This window comes from Bos mutus, chromosome 6 (assembly GCF_027580195.1).
Source record: "Bos mutus isolate GX-2022 chromosome 6, NWIPB_WYAK_1.1, whole genome shotgun sequence".
In the NCBI taxonomy this organism is placed as follows: domain Eukaryota; kingdom Metazoa; phylum Chordata; class Mammalia; order Artiodactyla; family Bovidae; genus Bos; species Bos mutus.
In genome coordinates, this window is record NC_091622.1 from 46,122,432 (window position 1) to 46,143,863 (window position 21,432).

Sequence of the window (21,432 nt, forward strand, 5' to 3'; positions counted from 1 at the left end):
ACTTTCTTACAAAGAACAACCCTGAGGAATGCTAAACTGCAAGAAAGACTTTATTCAGAGTTGTCAAGTAATTAATGCACTTGAAAACCCATCTGCTTTGTACTCTACAATGCCCTTTTAAAAAAACTAGATTTCAGTTTTTTAAAAACCATCCTTATACTCAGTAATCAAACATTCTTGTTTGATGACTTCCTGACAGAAATTTCAAGCAGTCAATCTTTCCCTGGGGATAGTTTTCGATGAAAGAATAAAAAAAGCAGGAAATATTTTCCCTGGTGGGTGAGGCAGCTGAAAGAAAGGAGCATATGGAGGAAGAAAGTAAGGGTGTGGCTACAGCACTAGAGAAATACCTGGAAATTGGACTGCATCCAGAAAAAACTAATTTTGCTGAGCCTAAGTGATAATGTATGACTTACAGAGTAGCAGGCTTTCTAGAAAATGATGTTTTTCTTGAATTCTGAACATTACTATATGCCAGCTTAGGCAGGGAGCCTCACTGTTAAAAAGTAGGCTCCTTGGCATATTTATAAGAGTGAATATCCATAAAGAGGGATAAACTTATTTTTAATGTTTTAGAGCTCATTGGTGCATTTCCTGTCTTTGGCTCTTAAACAATACTGATACTGATCATCTTTTTCTCATTTCTGTTTGAGTAATTTGATGGCAGAGTTCATTTTTAAATACTAAGCTATGCATTTCTCTTGTGACTTATTGTATCCAGGGTATTGTGTCACTCTGTCTGCTGTTTGAAACTCTTCTGCAAACTTATCTCCCCCAACTCTTTTATCATCTGCGAGAAATTGGGGCTCAACCGTGAGTATTTTTCTCTCCTAATTGAAGAATAGATTGATATCAGAAGGCTCTTTTTAATCATCAAAGATGCAGTGATTTTTTTCAGAGAAATTAACATTTTCCCCAATAAAACAATAATTGCTGCTGCTGCTGCTAAGTCGCTTCAGTCATGTCCGACTCTGTGCGACCCCATGGACTGCAGCCTACCAGGCTCCTCTGTCCATGGGGTTTTCTAGGCAAGAGTACTGGAGTGGGTTGCCATTGCCTTCTCCGAGAAAGAGGTGCAGAGTAGTTGGTTTAACACAATGAGGTGCTGGCAAACTTTTAGAATCTAATACATAGGGTAAAGGAGTGACCTAATTATATGCAAGTTAAAAAGTTCAGTCTTAAAGTCTGAGAAATTGACAGAAGCAGCCTGTATGTGCAGGCCTTTCTGTCCCTGGGATTCTCCAGGCAAGAATACTGGAGTGGGTTGCCATTTCCTTCTCCAAAACAATAATTATCAAGTAGTAAATTATAACTCAACATTGTGCCAAAAATTCTTGGAAGACTTACCAAAATCCTGATAAATTCTTATTTGCTTGGATTTTTGTGCTTGGTACAAGAATCACCAGACAACTAATTCCAGTTCATACTGAAAGATGGTGACCAAACTAAGGTAAAAATCTGTGGAAACAAATACTACCTGAGAAATATGATGATACTAAAATTGTCAATTTAGGCCAGATTTATCAGAAGACAACTTTGAAAGCCAGATCAGTTAAAGTTTGCCATCTTTCACTAAGTGAAAACTAAATCAGTTATCTACTAATGGTTGTACACTGTGATTTTTCCTTGCAAAAGCTTGAATTTTTGTTTATTTATCTCAGTATGAGTTATCAGTAAATATCCCGGTACGAGTTACCAGTGAATAGGTCGGGTACCTGTGGACCTCATTATTATTGGTTCTCTTTTCTCTTTTTCAATTAACAATGTCCATGGCAACAGAAATTTCCAAATGATTTACCAGTGTTTTGTTATTGTCTTCCTCTTTGTGTACCTCATATCATTTATTGATAATACCTGACAATCTTTCTTTTATAGCCAATAAAAAATAGAATTCTGTTAATAATTATTATTATAAAACAAAATTGTGGCAGAAATATATTACACATGTATTTTTTTCTTGTGGTAAACTGACCTCATTTTTTATTATTGTGAAATGAATATTTGTATATATCTATGCTTTTCTATAGACATTTAGTTAATTGTTATAACTAAAATCCTGATATTTTCCTACTCTATTCATATACTTTAATCATTAAAAGGAACAAATTTATTTCAATAAATTATGGTAAACATCAAAATTCTAATGAAAGGAAAGTGTAAAAATTCAGTTGTCAGGCTAGAAATCAATTATTAAAAGACTTTCATGAATTAAAAAAAAAAAAAAGACTTTCATGAATTAAAACTAATGCTATTGGAAAGTTTTAATTAGAATTTAATTTTTTTACTAGATATAGGACGTTTCAGGATATCTCCTTCTACTTGAGTACTTTGTGCATTTTATCTAAGTTATATGTATGGACATAAACTATTCATAATATTCCATAATTATTCTTAATTAGCCTTTTACTATCTTTAAAATCAGAGTGACACTGCCTGTCTCATTCCTGAGATTGATGTTTGTATCTTGTGTTTCTTGATTATTCTGGTCAGAGGCTTATTTATTTTATTCTTTGAGAAAATCAGTTTTGGTTTCATTGATTTTCTGTTTTTCTATTTTCAGTTTCATTGATCTATCCTCTTTAATTTGTTTATTCCTTCTGGGTGCTTGTTTTTGCTTTGTTTTGCTCATCTTTCTGCTTGCTTAAGGTGAAATTTAGAGAATTGATTTCAGATATTTCTTTCCTAACATAAGCAATAGTAATGTTATAAATTTCCCTCAAAGCCCTGCTTTACCTCCACTCAACAAATTTTGACATTTTATGTTTCTACTTTCATTCAATCAAAATGTTTCTTAATTTCTCTTGTGACTTCCTGTTTGACCATAGTTTATATAAAAGTACATTGTTTAATTTCCAAATATTTGAAAAAAATGTGATATCTTTCTGTTATTGATTTCTATTTTAATTCTATTACAATTAGACAATGTGCTTCTTAAGATTTTAGTTCTTGTAGTTTGTTTTATGACCCAGAATATGAGCTACCTTGATGAATCTTTAATGTATACTTTAAAAGAATTCATTTCCCACTAGCATTGAGCAGAATGTCTATGTGTTAATAAAGTCAAGTTTTTTTTATAATGTTCAAGACGTCTCACTGTTAATTTTCTGTCTACTATTTCTATTGATTATTGAGAAAGAAGTGTTAGAGTCTCCAATTATAACTGGGAATTTGTCTTTTTGTTTCTACGTTGCTATATATATATTTATTTCATGTATTTGACACTGTTTTTAGGAGAATTGACCTGTTTATCATTATGTAATGTCTTTTCCTAGTAATAAATCTATGTCTGATACAGCCATTCCAGCTTTCTTTTTATTAAAATTCATATAGTGTATTCTTTTCTGTCCTTCTACTTTTAGTGTATTGATTATCTTTATTGTATTATCTTTAGTGTATTGATGTCTTTACTTCTTGGGCTTCCCTTGTGGCTCACCTGGTAAAGAATCTGCCTGCAATGTGGGAGACCTGGGTTTGATGTCTGGGTTGGGAAGATCCCCTGGAGAAGGGAAAGGCTACCCACTCCAGTACTATGGCCTGGAGAATTCCATGGACTGCAGTCCATGGGGTAGCAAAGAGTTGGACACAACTGAACTATGTCTGATATAGCCATTCCAGCTTTCTTTTTATTAGAATTTGTATCGTGTATTCTTTTCTGTCCTACTTTTAGTATATTGATTATCAGTGTCTCTACTTTTCAGGTGGCTTTCTTATCAAAAGTATATTCAGGTCTTTCATTGTGGCAGTTTATCTTTAATTGGTGTGTTTATTCCATTTATATTTAATGTAATTGATATTGGGATAAAATAATAACAGTTGATACCATTTACTATTTTGATAGACTTTTTTGTTTGTTCCATGTACTCTTTATTCTTTTTTTTCCTCTTTTCCTGCCTACTTTTGAATATTTTTTATTCCATTTTTATCTCCAGTATTGAGTTATTATTTATACCTTTTAAAAAATATTTGTTGATAATGTCTGTCTTAGTTCAGTCTGGTACAACGTATTACTATAAACTGTATGGCTTGTAAACAACAGAAATTTATTTCTCACACTTCTGGAGACTGGACGTGTAAGATCAAGTTGATAGTATGGTCGAGTTCTAGAGAGGACCTTCTTATAGGTTGCAGACTGCTGACTTCTCATTGTATCCTCATGTGATGGAGAGCAAAGAGGGAAAACAAGCTGTCACATGACTTTATGAAATCACTAATCCCAATCATGAGAACCCACTTCGTCTTCAGTTCAGTTCAGTTCAGTTGCTCAGTCGTGTCCAACTCTGCAACCCCATGAATCACAGCACGCCAGGCCTCCCTGTCCATCACCGACTCCTGGAGTTCACCCAAACTCATGTCCATAGAGTCAGTGATGCCATCCAGCCATCTCATCCTCAGTTGTCCCCTTCTCCTCCTGCCCCCAATCCCTCCCAACATCAGAGTCTTTTCCAGTGAGTCAACTCTTCACATGAGGTGGCCAAAGTATTGGAGTTTCAGCTTCAGCATCATTCCTTCCAATGAACACCCAGGACTGATCTTTAGGATGGACTGGCTGGATCTCCTTGCAGTCCAAGGGACTCTCAAGAGTCTTCCCCAACACCACAGTTTAAAAGCATCAGTTCTTTGTCTCTCAGCTTTCTTCACAGTCCAACCCTCACATCCATACATGACTACTGGAAAAACCATAGCCTAGACTAGACAGACCTTTGCTGGCAAAGTAATGTCTCTGCTTTTGAATATGCTATCTAGGTTGGTCTAACTTTCCTTCCAAGGAGTGTCTTTTAATTTCATGGCTGCAATCACCATCTGCAGTGATTTTGGAGCCCCCAAAAATAAAGTCAGTCACTGTTTCCACCGTTTCCCCATCTATTTGCCATGAAGTGATGGGACCAGATGCCATGATCTTCGTTTTCTGAATGTTGAGCTTTAAGCCAACTTTTTCACTCTCCTCTTTCACTTTCGTCAAGAAGTTGTTTAGTTCCTCTTCACTTTCTGCCATCTAATCCTAATTAGCTTCCAAGGGCCACATCTCTTTGCTAATACTATCACATTGCAGGTAGTTACAGTGAATTTGAGGTAGGGGTGGGGACACAAGCATTCAGGCTATGACAGTGCCTTGGGCTTCCGTGATGGCTCAGCAGGTAAAGAATTCGCCTGCAGTGCAGGAGACATGGGTTTGACCCCTGGGTCAGGAATATCCCCTGGAGAAGGAAATGGCAACACACTCCAGTATTCTTGCCTGGGAAATCCGATAGCATTATCACTAAAAAAATGTACATGCCTTAATTAAAAAATACTTTATGCAGGATTTACAATATACATCTTTAATCTATCACATTCTATTTTCAAATAAACTCCAGGCCTGGAGGGCTTCACAGACAAATTCAACCAAACATTTCAGGGAGAAATAATACCAGTTATTTTTTTTCTCTGACTGCTATCAAGGTCTTTGTCTTTGTTTCTCAACAGTTTATGATATATCTGGACATGGATTTCTTGGGTTTATCCTGTTCAGGGTTTGTTGAACATCTTGAATTTGAGGGTTATTTCTTTTGTCAAATTTAGGAAGTTTTCAACCATTATTTCTTTTTTTAGGTTTCATCTTTTTTTCCCCCAAACTTTAAACTTTTTATTTCGTATTAGGGTATATCCAGTTAACAATGTTGTGGTAGTTTCCGGTGAACAGTGAAGGGACTCAGCCATACATATACATGTGTCCATTCTCCCTCAACCATTATTTCTTCAGTTTTTTTTTCCTGTACCACTCACATTCATCTTTTCTTCTGGAACACAAATATTAAAACTTTTGGTCTTATCCCACAGGTTTCTAAAGCTCTTTTCATTTTATTTTCAATTTTTTAAATTCTGTAGTTCAGATTGGACACTTCCTATTGACTTATACTTAAATTCACTGGCTCTCTCATTGTTTATTTCCATTTTGCTGTTGGATTCATCCAGTGAGGGTTGCTTTGTTGTTGTTATCGTTTTTGTATTTTTTAGTTCTCAAATTTCTATTTGGTTTTAACAAAACTCAGAATTGTACATTAATAAAAGCAAATTCCACTGTATATAAATTATGCATCAATAAGCTTTATTTCTAAGAAACTGATTCTGTGCTAGATATACTAGCACATATATCTAGTGGGAGCGGGGAGGCATGGTATGTGGTACTGTTGGTCTAATAAGACACTATGAGAGATCCATAAAATGAAACTAGTTGAAGTTAATAATTTAGACTTAAAAGTGAAATTGTTTTGTTTGGGGCACGCTGCATGCCTGTGGGATCTTAGTTCTCAGACCAGGGATTGAACCTAGGTCCCCTTTAGTGGAAGCATGGAGTCCTACTGGCATGCCAGGGAATTAGTGAACTTTTAAAATTTAAAACATTCACTGGCCAAAAGTTTTTTTGGCATCTATAAACTAATATTCTAAAACCAACCAAGAAACTTGACTTATCATACTACTGCCTACATGTACTTTGTTATATTAGAGCAATAGTTATATAATATTGAGGAATTTCTGAAACTTGGGGGTCCTTTTTCAATCTTAGGAAAATTAATATGACATCAACAAAGGCAATCTCTGGATCCCAGTTTCTCTTTTAAGAAAAAGTACTGGTATTTATATAATATTATGACAGTTTTAACAAAGAATTTGGCTAAAACCTCTCAGGGGCAGTCAACTGATATTTAATTGCTAATAGATAGTAGAGAAATGTGAGAGAGTATTTTATCTCTTCAGGCACCAAAGCTGGGTTTGTTTCCTGATCCTAGAGATAAAATATTATTGTAACATAACCTTGTTATGAAACAGTAGGATCTCATACTTCTTAGGATTTTTTGGGTTTTTTTTTTTATTTTTCACAAAATAGAATTTAATTGAATTTTCTTGCTGATCTTTCAGAGTTCTGATGACCTCCTTTTTAAAACTAAAGGGTTGAAATCAGAAATCTATTTCTAAGTTCCCTTATAGCTTTTCTATTTTATTTTTATTTTGCTAAGTTGCTTCAGTCATGTCTGACTCTTTGCAACCCCATGGACTGTAGCCTACCAGGCTTCTCTGTCCATGGGATTCTCCAGGCAAGAATACTGCAGTGGGTTGCCATTTCCTTCTCCAGGGGATCTTCCCAACCCAGGGATCAAACCCATATCTCTTATGTCTCCTGCATTGGCAAGTGGGTTCTTTACCACTAGCACCTGGGAAACCCCTTATAGCTTTAAAACTATTTTTCCTTGTCTTTTTTGTATCCTTAGTAGCCATTTGAGTGAAATCTAGGAATATAATTTATTGAATTGGAAAAATATGCAGCTATAAGTATTTATTTAAGTATCTTGAATAAAAATTCAAATAATCTTGACTTGCCTGGAACTGTTGAAACTATAAGATCACCTCATTGATAACTAATTAGTACATACCCTGAAAAACAAAATGTAGAAGTGAGTTTTCTAAAGAATGAACTACAACATAAAGTAGGGCTCTGAAATATAATTCTTTCTCTTAATACTTTTGAGACCACTAATTTGGGAACTCAGGGTTTCTCAGCTGAATTTTTACAGCTGTATTTAATAGAGTACTTGAGTTTTTTGAAATTTATTTTATTGAAGTATAGTTAATTTACAATGTTGTGGTCATTTCTACTGTATGGCAAAGTGATTGAGTTATACATATATATATTCTTTTTCATATTCTCTCCCATTATGGTCTATCACAGGATATTGAATACAGTTCCCTTTGCTATACAGCAAGACCTCGTTGTTTATGCATTCAGTGTATAACAGTTTGCATCTGCTAATCCTGAGCTCCAATCCATTCTTCTCCTGTTGGCCTTGGCAACCACAAGTCTATTCTCTGTATCTATGAGACTGTTTCTCCTTCGTATATAAGTTCATTTAAGATTCACATTTTAGATTCCATATATAAGTGATATCACATGGTATTTGTCTTTCTCTTTCTGACTTAATTCACTTAGTATAGTAATCTCTAATAATGTTGCTGCAAATGCCATTGTTTTATTTCTTTTTTAAGGCTGAGTAGTATTCCATTGTACATGTGTAGAGTACTTGAGTTTTAAATGACTGTGATTTTTAAAACCCACAAAGGAGTTACTGTCATTGTAACTCGTTGAGATCTTCTGATAATTGCTTTCTGATGAGAAAAAATACCACTGGTAAAATATCTTGTTTTTCTTTGTTTATAGACTTCGCATATCATTTAAATGGATGGTTCGAGCTTTCTCTGGATACTTAGCTACAGATCAACTCTTGCTTTTGTGGGACAGAATCCTAGGATACAACTCTCTGGAAATTCTTGCTGGTAAGAGTAAGTGCTTGTTTATAAAACACATGCTGTTTCTATAGTAAAGCCTTTCTTTTCTTTCTAACATTTACCATCTGTAATTGGAATTGGAATCTACAGTTGTCTGTCATTTCTAATTCATGAACATTTAGTCGATTTATCTGCCTTAGAAGACAAGGACTGGTGTTCTGCAATCTAAATACGCCTGAGGAACTGCCCATCACCAGTCTGTTCCTAGTCTTTCTTCATTGCTTCCAGGAATGTCAGTTTCCCCTCACCTGTTTCTAGTACAGCCAGGGCATTTGTTCAGTCTCAGCACCTATGAGGTTTATGCAGTGGAGTGTAGGTCTACTTCCGTTCTTCTCCTGACTCCTCTGATTATCTTGTAGTTCTGTTCTGTGCCCCTTCTCAGCTACTGCCTAAAAGCCAAACCAAGACTGAGCCTCCCTGCATAGTTGAAATCTCTGTCTGTGAGTAATACATAAAGGTTCCCCCTTTTACTTATTCTCTTAAGTCAAAAAAATTAAACATTTTTTCAGAAAGTCACAAACTCATCTCCATTTAATAATTAAGCAGTTCTTACAACAGATATACACAGAGGGCAACTGTATGATAACACAGCACAGATTTCTTACATTATTTTGCTTCTCTGCATGTAAAATAGATTCAGTTGTTTCTATCACCAGGATTATCAGGGAATTCAAGTAAATTTTGCAGAGTTTTCACATGGGTGGAGAGCTGAAAAGTTGCCAGAGTGCTGGTTCCAGCCTTCTCCAGTTGTGTGATACTGAGCAAATTATTTAAGCTGTGAGAGCCTTTATTTCTTTACCCAGTGACAGCATTGTAAAGTCACCTCTGTGGCCATTTGGAAATAATGCTTAATTGAAGACCCTTTTCCTGGAAAAGATTCTCTAGGTACCATATTAACATATTTTTGAGTGTTGAGAGGTCTAGAGTAATTAGGTGGTATTTTTTAAAGGAAAGTTAAATAATAAAGTGCCATGAAGATAACTGTTGCCCCTGGTGTAATTAGAGTTATCATTTACCAAAGTTTTTAATAACTCCCAGTATCCTTCCATCTCAATTGTTTTTAAAGCCAATACAAATATGAGTTAGGAAAAAAAAAGGTCTGTCATCACCTCTTTTGGCTGAATGGCTGTGATTCATACCATCTAGAGATGGAAGGAATCCTAGAGACCATCAAGTATGCTGCTGCTGCTGCTAAGTCGCTTCAGTCATGTCCGACTCTGTGCAACCCCATAGACAGCAGCCCACCAGGCTCCCCTGTCCCTGGGATTCTCCAGGCAAGAACACTGGAGTGGATTGCCATTTCCTTCTCCAATGCATGAAAGTGAAAAGTGAAAGTGAAGTCGATCAGTCGTGTCCGACTCTTAGCGACCCCACGGACTGCAGCCTACCAGGCTTCTCCGCCCATGAGATTTTCCAGGCAAGAGTACTGGAGTGGGGTGCCATTGCCTTCTCCGGACCATCAAGTATAGCTTCTTTTAAATATTTCTGGCAGGTAATACTTATCCTGTGTTTGAACATTCAGTGTTGGGTAATCCCTGTCTTACTAAGTGGCCTATTTCACTTCTGGATAATATAACTTGTTAAAAGGTACTACTGTTGCATCGGGATCGTCATCATGTTTTTTCTATTCTCACCCTCTTCTTTCCCCAAAGTCTTCTATTTTCCAGGCTAAGTAGTCTTGTTTTTTGCTAACATTTCTTGGGTGACAGGATTTTAAGATTTTCCACCAAGTAATTCTTCTGGGTGTTCATAAATTTTGAAGAGCATTGTATTAACATGTAACTTTTTGTATCATTTCAAAAAGATATTAGAGCATGTTAAAGAAATGGGCTAAGTATTACAAAGTACTTTCTAATAATTAGGACCTTCTAAAAGTAGAATGGACTTTTTAACTGTCATCTGAAGGGTTACAAGATTTTCTATCATGAAAGAAATGTTAAACTATAAGACCTCAAAGCTATAAGACCTTAAATTCTTCCAATTTAAATTCTCCCTTTCTGTGACTTATCATGCCCTCAGCAAACTGAAGTAAAAGAGAAATGAATGTTGAGTGCTGCATTTGCTCTAAGCCAGGTACTCTGCTGCATGCTTAATACATTAATAAGTTATTGATACATAGGTAGAATGACAGTCCACACTGTTGAATCCATTTGCTTTCTCAGAGTGTCTTTTAAAAAACCAACAGGGAAGAATTGTAGAACATCTAGAAATGAAATTAGACTGATGGGAGTTCCTTCCTTGGAATTCAAATAAAGAGACATAAGGCAAATAATTGCATGTAGATGCTGGGAAAATTCCATGGACAGTGGAGCCTGGTGGGCTGCACTCCATGGGGTTGCAAAGAGTCAGACATGACTGAGCATGCATGCACACATGTATATAAATTAGTTTTGATCATTTTCTACATTTTTTTCATCTGAGTATATTAGAAAAGAATATTTTGGGACCAACTTTTTTGCTCAAGTGAGTTTATATAATCTTTATAAATATTTTAGTAAATATTACTGGTTTAAACTGTGAACTTATTCGGGCCTTTTGAAGAACAGTTTAAAGCATGGGTATTTTAATGTTCATGATAGAGTTGCTTAAAATTCATGCGAACAATTTAAAAGACCAAAAGTAAGTATTTGAGTTTCTATATTTCATATAAAGCATGAATTCAGTTGAAAATATCCCAAAGTATAGAGCTTTTCTCCTTGGCAAATAAGCCTGCTCTTTGGAAGGGCTGGGCAAACCAAACATGAAGTAGACAGAATGGAACTTCTGTGATGTGACACCAAGATAAATAAAGGTTATGAGCACACAAGCATTTTGGATGCTGAAGCTAATTAGTAACTACTCTTTTATTCTCCCTCTTATCTACCTTTGGAAAAACTATTTCCCAGCATGTGAAACTCTTTCCTGCTACAGCAAAAAATTTGACCATCCTGTCAAGCTTTCACCAACTCTATTAAATTACACACAAAAAAGGAAATAGTGACCACATCCCTTAGCATATAAAATGTCTCCATTGTCAAATATGTTTCTAGATGTTAGAGAACTATAAAGAAGTTGCTTGTCCACAGAAATGGTTTTCTTGGATATTCTTATAAAAATGGAAGCTCAAGGACTTTAAAGTACTTAAATTTCACCATTCGCAATTAAAGGGTAAATTCTTTGTTCCAGATCTCTTATATCTGTCTTTATATATTAAATAATTCCAGCTGACTTGATTTTTTAAATAAATTTATTCACTTTACCACAACCATCTTTTTTCCTCCAGAATTTTCCTAACTAGTTCTAATGCTTTTTTGACAAGCTTTGCAAAATCTATTGTCCCCTCAAAAATTACCTGTGCTTCCCAGTCACTCTGCCTCTACCTGGGGAAATTAAGAAACCTGGATCCTGACATCTACTCCCCAGGAACAGCCACCTACCACCATGTACTCCCCAGGAACAGCCACCTAGCCACCTGATCCTCCAGAGCATGGATCACCATGCACCATCCTCAGTCCATCTCTGGCAAACCATTATTTTTTAAAATTGAAGTATTGTTGATTTACAGTGTTGTGTTAATTTCTACTGTACAATGAAGTGACATGGATATATACATGGATATACATTCTTTTTTATTCTCTTCTCCATTATGGTTTATCCCAAGGGAAAACCATTGTGAGGGTCACAGGAGAAGACAGTTAGGAAAGCACACCAAATTCCATGTCAGGGGTGAGTCATTATTGCTTACCTTCAGTCTCAGAAATTTCATCACACAGTGGTTAAACGCTTGGGCTCTGGGGCCAGAGTTGAGTTTTCTCTCTATTATTTTCTACCTGTATGATTCTGAATATGTCATCCAAACTCACAGTGCCTCAGTTTCTACATTAGTAAAATGGGGCTAACAATAGTAACAAACACAGGGTTGATACGAGAATTAACTGTTCTTATGATTATTATTTCCATACTAGAAATGTATTTTTAACAATTATTTGCATTGTCTATGCAATATACTTAGGAACCAGTCTTCCACGTAATTTTAAAGAGATTCCTTACCATTCATTTCCTAAACTTCAAGGACTTGTTCGGTAGAGAATGCACTACCACTATGGTGATGGAAAAAATAGGAGAAGTGATGTGACCTCTGGGCAGTACCGTTTCCTTATCAGAGTTGCCAGAAGCTCTTACATGAGTCCTTCCATTGTTCATGATGACTCATTCCCTTTCGTAAGGTTTTATGGTAGATTATATAATAAGACGTAATGCATATCAGCATTACTGTCTTTTCATATGCATATGACTAATGGGAACAAAAATCTAGATGTTTTCTACTCCGTATATATTATTGACCTTCAAGATAGTCTATAATGGTTTGGTTTATTTCTTTTTTTCAAAGTTTCAACTTATCTTTTCCTATAACCAACATTAATGTAAATGTCAGGATCAATCCCCACACCCCACCCAACAGACATACCCAGTTATGACACTCTAGGAAAGTCAATAAAGTTAACATTTTTAAGGAAAGACATACTTGTTGCCGCATTTTTATATAGATACTGCCTTGATACATATGAAATATTATCTGATACATTTAAAAATTCAGTCTTCTAACTTTTCAGAAGCCTTTCCATTGCATCAATAAGAAACACCTGCATCAAAATAAATCTTCATAAGGCAGCCATTATATCTACCATTTAAAAACTGTTATAATTGAAGCTGTAGGTACGAAAGAAACAATTTATAAAATGGCTTTTTAAAAACCACTAAAATTTTCATTTTTTCCAAAGAAAATGAAATGCCCTCAGATACTGATCTCCAGAGAAGAAAATTTCCATTCCTCACCAGACCTTAACTGAATGCAGTTGTGTTAAGCACTAGGTCTGAGTTCTCACTGTGGGTTTTGGGTATACCAGTAGATTTGTCAGGCTGATGAGTAGGCCAGCAGTTAAAATAGTGTTCATTCTTTTCCAGTCCTGGCAGCTGCTGTGTTTGCTTTCCGAGCAGTGAACCTGATGGAGGTGACATCACTGGCTGCAGCTGAAGTAAGGATAAGTTTCGCTGAGATGGGATGGAAATAGTTTCTGAGAGATTGCCAGGCTTGGGTACTTCAGTCTCCAATGCATAGGACACACATTACTCAGAGCCTAATTTTTTATCTTGAGTAATGCCTATAAGTTTTAAGCTAAGTAATATTAAATATTCAGAATTCCTTAATTACTTGAAAACAGTGTTCTTGTGAAGGGGTCATAAACAAGGTTATTATAAGAAACCATTATTATTTTTATGGGAAACAAGATACCTAGTAATTTTGATAGAAACTATTGAGGCTTGTGTTGCATTTTCTTATAATTGTTCACATCCATGTGTTATGTTCATAGAACAAAGACACACTAGTTGAAAGAATTAAAGAGCATACATTTGGTTGATACAGTAAAGATACATGGGTTTTGGTTATTTTTAGCAGTGAGTTAATTATTAAAGCTGGTTTCTTTTCAATAGTATAACTTATATCTGAAACATGGTTCAATTAAGTAGTGACTTACAATATTACTCTATTTGTTATCTCTCATAGAAATGCAATTTTATCCTTAAAATAGCTGCCTACATTCTTTGTTTAAAGGGAAGAGGATGTTTATGCATCTTGCAACTGAATAAACATTAATTCCTTCTTAAAATGATTTCCTAAAGTCAGTTACTCCTTACACTAGTATAACAAGACTAGGATTCATAATGTATGTTTATTTATAGAAGCAAGTTGAAATGTCAGACCTCTTATAAACTCATGCTACCTTGTATATTTGAAGAAGGCTCAAGGCTAAAGTCCAGGTTATTTTCTACTGAACGTTTGAGCATTTTGCACACGTTCTAACATTAAGATGTTCAGAAAAGAGAAGGAAGGTTGTAGCTTCAGATTTGGGACCAATCTGAAACACTTAGAGTGTGCTGATGTCAGAAGTGCATTGTAATGGTTTTTCTGTGTTTGTTTTAGAGGCTTCACTTTGCTGATCAGAATGCCGATACTAATCATTCCTTTCGTTTTTTGTTTCAGGCAGTTCTTGCTGACCTTTCTACTTTAAAAGTTATGCCTCTTCTTCAGATTTTTCTGTTTGCTACTGTCACCTGATCTGCAAGGTCACTGACAATACATCTAGTTTTTCCTTAGGAAGTAATCATGAACTATGCAAACTCTGCATAAAACCAAAATTAAACTTTGCATAAAGCCAATAAAGATCATGTTCCCTTCTCAGTTAAACCGAAGTAGTTTTTCACTTTTTGAAACAATAAGTCTGCACACCATGTATTGCACTGCATGCTGTTGATTTTCAAGAGAGAAGCAATAGACATAACTTCTGCTAAATCAAGCCTACTATATAGATAATCCTGACTTGTAAAAGGCATGTAACTATATATGCAATAAGAACTAAAGATATTGTAATAAACTTGAATAGGTAATGTAGCCTCTGGGATAATTCTCTTATGTCAGTTTGTAAATTTATCTCTAGATAATGAGTCATTTTGTCTTATAAATTGCTCTTCACTCAGAGCAGGGGTGGGGTAAGATGTGAGAAGACTTGACAAAGATAATGCTTTTTAGTAGGAATGAAAATGTACTTTGGTGTTTTTAACAACTTGTCTCTCATCAGAGATCTTCTAGATCTCTCTCCGTTTTATTTCTCCCTTAAAGGTCTCTCCTGGAGAAGGTCAGATACAACTGTTTGCACCTGACAGTGTTTTAGTCATCACTTTCTGAAAAAAAGAAAATGATGGAATGATCCCTTCAAGTTTCTCAGCTTTCCATCTCTTGGTTAGAAGACTTGACACTGCTGAGGTGTGTTGCCAAATTCTCTTACTTCGGAAGTATCCAAAGGGGACACCCAAGAACTCAACGAAGGGAATGAAAGATGAAAACCATGTGCGCTTTGGCTGAAGCTTGGTTTAACAAGATTTACTTCTAGTGCAGAGCAGCTTAGAGAGACCAGAGGTAGAGACTGAAGACATTGTGCACGGCATCAATCTTAATTTTGGTCCTATTATAAGTGGAGGGTCTTATTTTATATTACTTCTTAAAAACCTAGCATTTCTGTAATATGGAATGATAGATTGTGGGGGGAAGAAGTCCAAAAATCAATGTCTTTCAATTTTATACTCAAATTCAAAATTCTAATCATTTCAATAAAATTCTGAATCAATATATTGATAGTCTTACTAAATGCCTAGTATTGTATAAAGTTTTATCAAAATCTATTTCCCAAGTCTTTCATTTAGAGAGTATTTTTTAGGAATGTATGAGGTTCAGCACACCACCACAAGTGTGGTGGAATTTTATATAACTACTAGTTATTAATTTGAAATTCCATATAATGCTTTTATTCATCAGGTACTTGTTGACCTTTGAGGACTAAATAACGACTAGAAGAAGCAAATAACCATTTATTCAGTAATTGATCCTTAATAAGCTCCACACTTTTGGAGAAGTCAATGGCACCCCACTCCAGTACTCTTGCCTGGAAAATCCCATGGACAGAGAAGCCTGGTAGGCTGCAGTCCATGGGGTCGCTGAGGGTCAGACGCGACTGAGCGACCTCACTTACACTTTTCACTTTCATGCATTGGAGAAGGAAATGGCAACCCACTCCAGTGTTCTTGCCTGGAGAATCCCAGGGATGGGGGAGCCTGGTAGGCTGCCGTCTATGGGGTCGCACAGAGTTGGACATGACTGAAGCGACTTAGCAGCAGCAGCAGCAAGCTCCACTTTATTGCCTTTGAAGGCATACAGTTATGATCATATGCTTTGCCATTCTGTGTACACAGATGCACTTTCATCACAAGGACAAGCACACACCTGTGACTGTTAGGAAGAGAGTTCTGAATGATTAAGGTCAAATGTGTACAGATACACCTACCTTTGGTTTGTTTCTTTAGGAGAATATTCATAAACTGTTTTAAACATAGCAATGTAGTAATCTAGTAGGAGAAACATTCAACTGGAGAGTTCTTGTCCTAGCTTTAAATCCCTAGATAATTTACTCTCTTATATCTGTAATTTGGCTGTGGGAAATGGGAGACAGGACAGGCAACCGGAAGTTCTATATTTGCTCTGTTTGCTGACAGGGTTGAGTAAAACCAAATGAGAAAATATATTTGAAAGTTATTTTTTATTATTATTATAATACTACAAAGCACCAGACAAATATAAGAGGTTGTCAATAATTGATTTTACATATGACATTTTAAGGTCAAGTTGTAGAAAATAATATGTGAAGAGTGCCCAACTTCATTAGCATTTGTGTGACTTCATTTGATAGTTTGAGACCTCATATCTATTAAAAAAATTTTTTTAATGAACCATGGCATAGCAGATCCTTTCATTTAGAAGGGTGGCTCTAGCCAGTAGTTCTAAATCTGAATCCAAAAGCCAAACCTGATAGGCTGCCACACATACCCTCTCAGCCATGTGCTGCTCCTGGCTGCTTGTTAAAATACTGCATGGAAGACAGGTTGCCTTGCCCACTGCATCTCTCACTGCACTGCTCTTGCTACATCTCCTTGCCTCCTCCCTCCAGAATTCTCCCAGGCCATCTCCTACCAACTTCTGACACTGCCTCACATAGGCTCTTGCCGGTGATCACAAGGATCTGAGTGACCAGTGATAATTACATTGTTATTTAACCTGTGGCATTCTCACTTGGGGTGAAATAGCCTAATAGATTATATTTGGCTCTTCTTGATTTCAATTCGTCCATTAATGTAGTATGTGTGACCTTATATTATGGAAGAGTTTATTGAATAACCTTTTTGATCAGAATGTTTTGGTAATACAACTTTCTGGCTAATTGAAATTTCCAGAGTGTCTTAATTGCATAGTACCCCCTTACATTTAGCACATCCTCTCTCTACCTATTTCACAGAGAAAATAGAGAACACTAAGCTTGAACTCCTTCAGCCTTCCACTTCACAACTTAGCTTTATTCCCCTATACTTATCTCCTTCTTCCTAGTCTCAGGAAGTATCTAATCTGTTCCTACAACTCTCTAAATACAGGTTCGATTGTGTCACTTACATGCTTAAAAATTAAACAAGACCCTATTGCCTAAAGGATAAAGTTCAGGCTCTGTAGCAGGGTGGGGAGAATTCGCCACAGCTTGATCTTTCCATTCCTGTGTTCTCACGCTGATCCGTTATCCTGTGCTTCATCCTCGCCAGATTACATGCTGCTCCTCAACCAGCTATGGCCATGTAATTTATCTTTGGCAGTGGACCTCCGTTTTTCAAGGCCCCACTAAAAAAACTCTCCTCTATTGTGAAGATACCCTTGAGCCTATAAACTGGAATTAATTACATCCTTCTCTTTGTTCTCGTAAAACTTCTCATTTAGTAATACAGTGTTTTAGAGTAGTGATAGTTTTTTGCATATATGTTGTCTCCCATCATTTTATTCTGAAGTCAGTTTTCATTGACTAGTCCTAGGAATGGACGATGAAAGAAGAAATCTGACCATGTGTTTGTACCCCCTCCCTTGTTCTAAAACTTGTTGGAATCTGGTAGTTCCTCCTCAGGACATATAGTCTCCCTTCTTCTACAAAGACTCTAATTTTTATCTAGCGATCTACCTATTCCTCCACGCACTTCAGATGTGGCTGACTCCCGCTTCCAGGGCCTCTGGGTCCTGGCCAAACCATCATTATGTATCATCCCTCTGGCTACAGGGATCTAGTGCAGAGGCTAAGGTTGTGCAAAATTAGTGAAACTTGATTATGAGGCTTTGGTTTAGTCTTTCAGGGAAACTGGGTATGAAAAAAAGACGATATAAGATCTGGAGCTGCTGTGGCCTAAGAATGCAGAGTGAGAAGCTGCTCTGTTGACCTTGTTAATTCCCAGGTCACACTCCACCAGTCCACCCCTGGACTGTTTTGTTACATGAGCCAAAAGATTATCTTTGCCACAAAAAGGATCCTAACTGATGGTGTAGTTATTTTGCCTTTTAGGAGATCCTCTACAACATGAGTATCACTATTTGGTACAGGACTCCTACCTGCATGCTGGTTAAACTAGAGGAATCTTTTAGAACTTTTTTTCAGTCAAGACACTCCATGACCTTACAAGGATGAATTCTGTGTTCCAGACCTACTAAGCTACCTGCAGTACCTTGAACACACGTGATGTCTCTCTCACCTCTGGATCTTTGCCCACTCAGCACTCTTTGCTTGGAATGCCTTCTTGTCTCTACCTAATTCTTACTTGTACCTCAAAACCCAACTCAGGTTTTGCATCATCAGAGAAGACTGCTTCTCTTATGAATTCTCCTCATATCTTAATTATGCATAAGCAATATACTAATCATATGTTAGCTTGTCTTTCTTTTCCACTAGACTCATTCTGTTTCCTTAAGGGGTTTCTTTTTCAGCTTTATATCTCTAGAACCTGGCCTAGTGCTTGCCCATAGTGGGCTTTAGTAAATGCTTATTGAATGAACAAATGAAATCATCTAACCTAATTCACTCGTTTTACTGATGAGGAAAATTGCTAAGTTCAGAGTAATAACTTGCTTGTTCCAGTGTCACTCAGCTATTTTACCTCCTAAGTTGATTTGTGGAATTGCCTGTGGAAATCCAAAAAGGAATATTTTGAGAGAAAAAAATGTAAACGCTTGGGCTCACTCAAGTTTTTTCATTTAAATCAACTTTATTAAGATATAATTTTGTACAATAAAATGTATGCATTTTAATTACACAATTCTGTAAAATTTGACAAATGTGTATACTCAAATCACCACCACTGCAGTCAAGTTACAGAACATTTCACCACCTGGAACAATTCTCTTTATGTTCCTTCCCATTCGATCTTCCATATGCACATTCACTGCAAACAACCATTGATCTGCTCTGTTCCTAAATGTTAGGATGGGCTTTTCTAAGTTTCATGTAAATGGAATCATGCATATGTACTCTTTTGTGTCTGACAGCTTTTGCTTAACATGATTTTCTGAGATTCATCCATGTTATTTGATTAGTTTTCCATTCTTTCTTATGACTTGATAGGATTTCATACAATTTGTTTACCCATCATGGTTAGTGATATCCATGTTGTTCTCATGTTTTGGTGTATTATGGATACAGCTTCTAAAAACATTTGTGTGCAAGCCTTTACATGGAATATCTTCATTTCTTTTGGGTAAATATCTGGCAGTAGAATTGCTGAGTCATAGGTAAGCATAAGTTGAACTTTGTAAGAAACCTCCAAATTTTTCCTGACGTGGTTCTACCATTTTACATTCCTGATGGTGTATAAGAGCTATGATCATGTTAGTCATTCTAGTAGGTGGCTTTAATTTGTATTTCTCTAGTTACTTAGGATGTTGAGCACCTTTTTACGCTCATGTGCCATTTTTAATACTTTTTCGCAGTGTGTCTAAATCTTTGCCAGTTTTTAATCAGTTACCTGAACTTGTAAGAATTGTTTATTCTGTTTATACTTCTGTTATGTAAAATTTTCTCTCGACTGTGGCTTGTCTTTTTATTTTAACCATCTTTTAAACAGCAAGTTTTAATTTTGTTGAATCAGTTTATCCATTTTTTTATGGTTCATATTTTTTGTCTCCCATCTACAAAATCTTTGTATAACTCAAGGTCACAAAATTTTTTTTCCTGTACTTGTTTCTAGAAACTTTATAGTTTTAACTCTTACATTTAGGCCTTTGATTCTTTTTTTTAAAATTAACTTTCCTGTATGGTACAAATTAAACATTGAGGGTCACATTTTGGATACGGATACACAATTTTTTCCAGCACCATTTGCTAAAGAAACTATCCCTTTACATCCATACCTCTGTATAAAATCAATTGACTGTATTATCTATGGGCTTATTTCTGTACTCTCTACTCTGTCCCATGGATTTATGTCTATACTTACTCCAACACCACACTGTCTTGATTTGTAGCTTTAGAGTAAATCTTGAAATCAAGTAGTATAAGTTCTCTAATTTTGCTCACCTATGTCAAAACTATTTTGGCTATTTTAAGTTATTTGGATTTCTAAATAACTCTTGGAATCAGCTTTTCCATTTGTATCCAAAAAAGGCTGCTGGAATTTTTTTTTTTAATATTGAGATAGCATTAAATCTATAGATAGGTTTGGGGACAGTTGATATCTTAACAATATTGAGTCTACCAATCCATGAACGTGGACTGTATCTTCATTTTCTTTAGGTCTTGTTTATTTTCACTCAGTATTTTGTAGTTCTCCAGGTAGAGTTCTTACACATATTTTGTTAAGATTATTTTACTTTTTTATGCTGTTGTAAATGATATTTTTAATTTCAATTTCCAATGGTTTGTTAATATATAGAAATACAATTGCTTTTTAAATATTGACCTTGTATCCTGAGATCTTGCTAAACTTACCACTTCCAGTACCTCTTTTTGTAGCTGCCCTAGGCTTTTCTACATATAAAATGTCATCTATAAATAAAGATGCTTTTACATTTTTTTTAAATCTATGTTTTTATTTATTTTTCTTCCTTTGTTCACTGACTAGAACCTGCAATAGAACACCGAAGTGCTGCAGCTCATCTAATTTTAAATTAAATATACTTCTTTCTTAAATAAATGCAACAAATATTTTCAGTATATGTCGATTTACTAGTTTGAGCAATTTAGGGATAAAATAATGGAAAGGAATGAAATAGATTCAGAATGAGGTGGGAAGACATACAAAGTCAAGATAATTTTGCTCAAAATTTTATGTTGCTGATGATCCAAATGGCTTCTTCAAATTATTAAGCAATTGGCCCCAGGTATTAATGTCTTTGTTATGTTAATTAGGTAATTATTTCACGTTACTTCAACTATTCTTTATCCCTAAAACTTTTTTCTTAGATATATGATATGCATATATTTATTCAATAAGAATTAAATGCTTACTCCGAACATGAGACTATTCTGAGTGCTCAATGTTTGTATGTATTTGTATGTTTGCTTTTTCAGTAATAAATGTGGTAAGAGACTGCTTCTTATGGAATTAGAATACTAACACCTCTTTTTTGAAGTAATGGTGCTATCCCTCCTATGAAGAATAATGGTCCTGCAAAGATTTTCATGTGGCAGTCCTTGAATCCTGTGAATCTGCTACCTTACATGACAA

At 35.7% G+C, this 21,432-nt stretch overlaps 1 protein-coding gene across 3 annotated transcripts in view; it reads left to right on the plus strand.

The window, feature by feature from the left end:
• The window catches only part of TBC1D19 (TBC1 domain family member 19), a 157,225-nt gene extending 136,441 nt beyond the window's left edge, over positions 1–20,784 (plus strand). For 2 of the 3 annotated variants that reach the window (XM_070372239.1, XM_070372241.1), the window contains 4 exons: positions 722–813; positions 8,192–8,307; positions 13,264–13,334; positions 14,342–20,784. In XM_070372239.1, the coding sequence (XP_070228340.1) occupies positions 722–813; positions 8,192–8,307; positions 13,264–13,334; positions 14,342–14,416 (354 nt within the window). In that variant the 3' untranslated portion in view covers positions 14,417–20,784. The remainder of the gene's footprint in view (positions 1–721; positions 814–8,191; positions 8,308–13,263; positions 13,335–14,341) is intronic. The other variant, XM_070372240.1, reaches the window with a different exon arrangement.
• Positions 20,785–21,432: the final 648 nt, after the last annotated feature.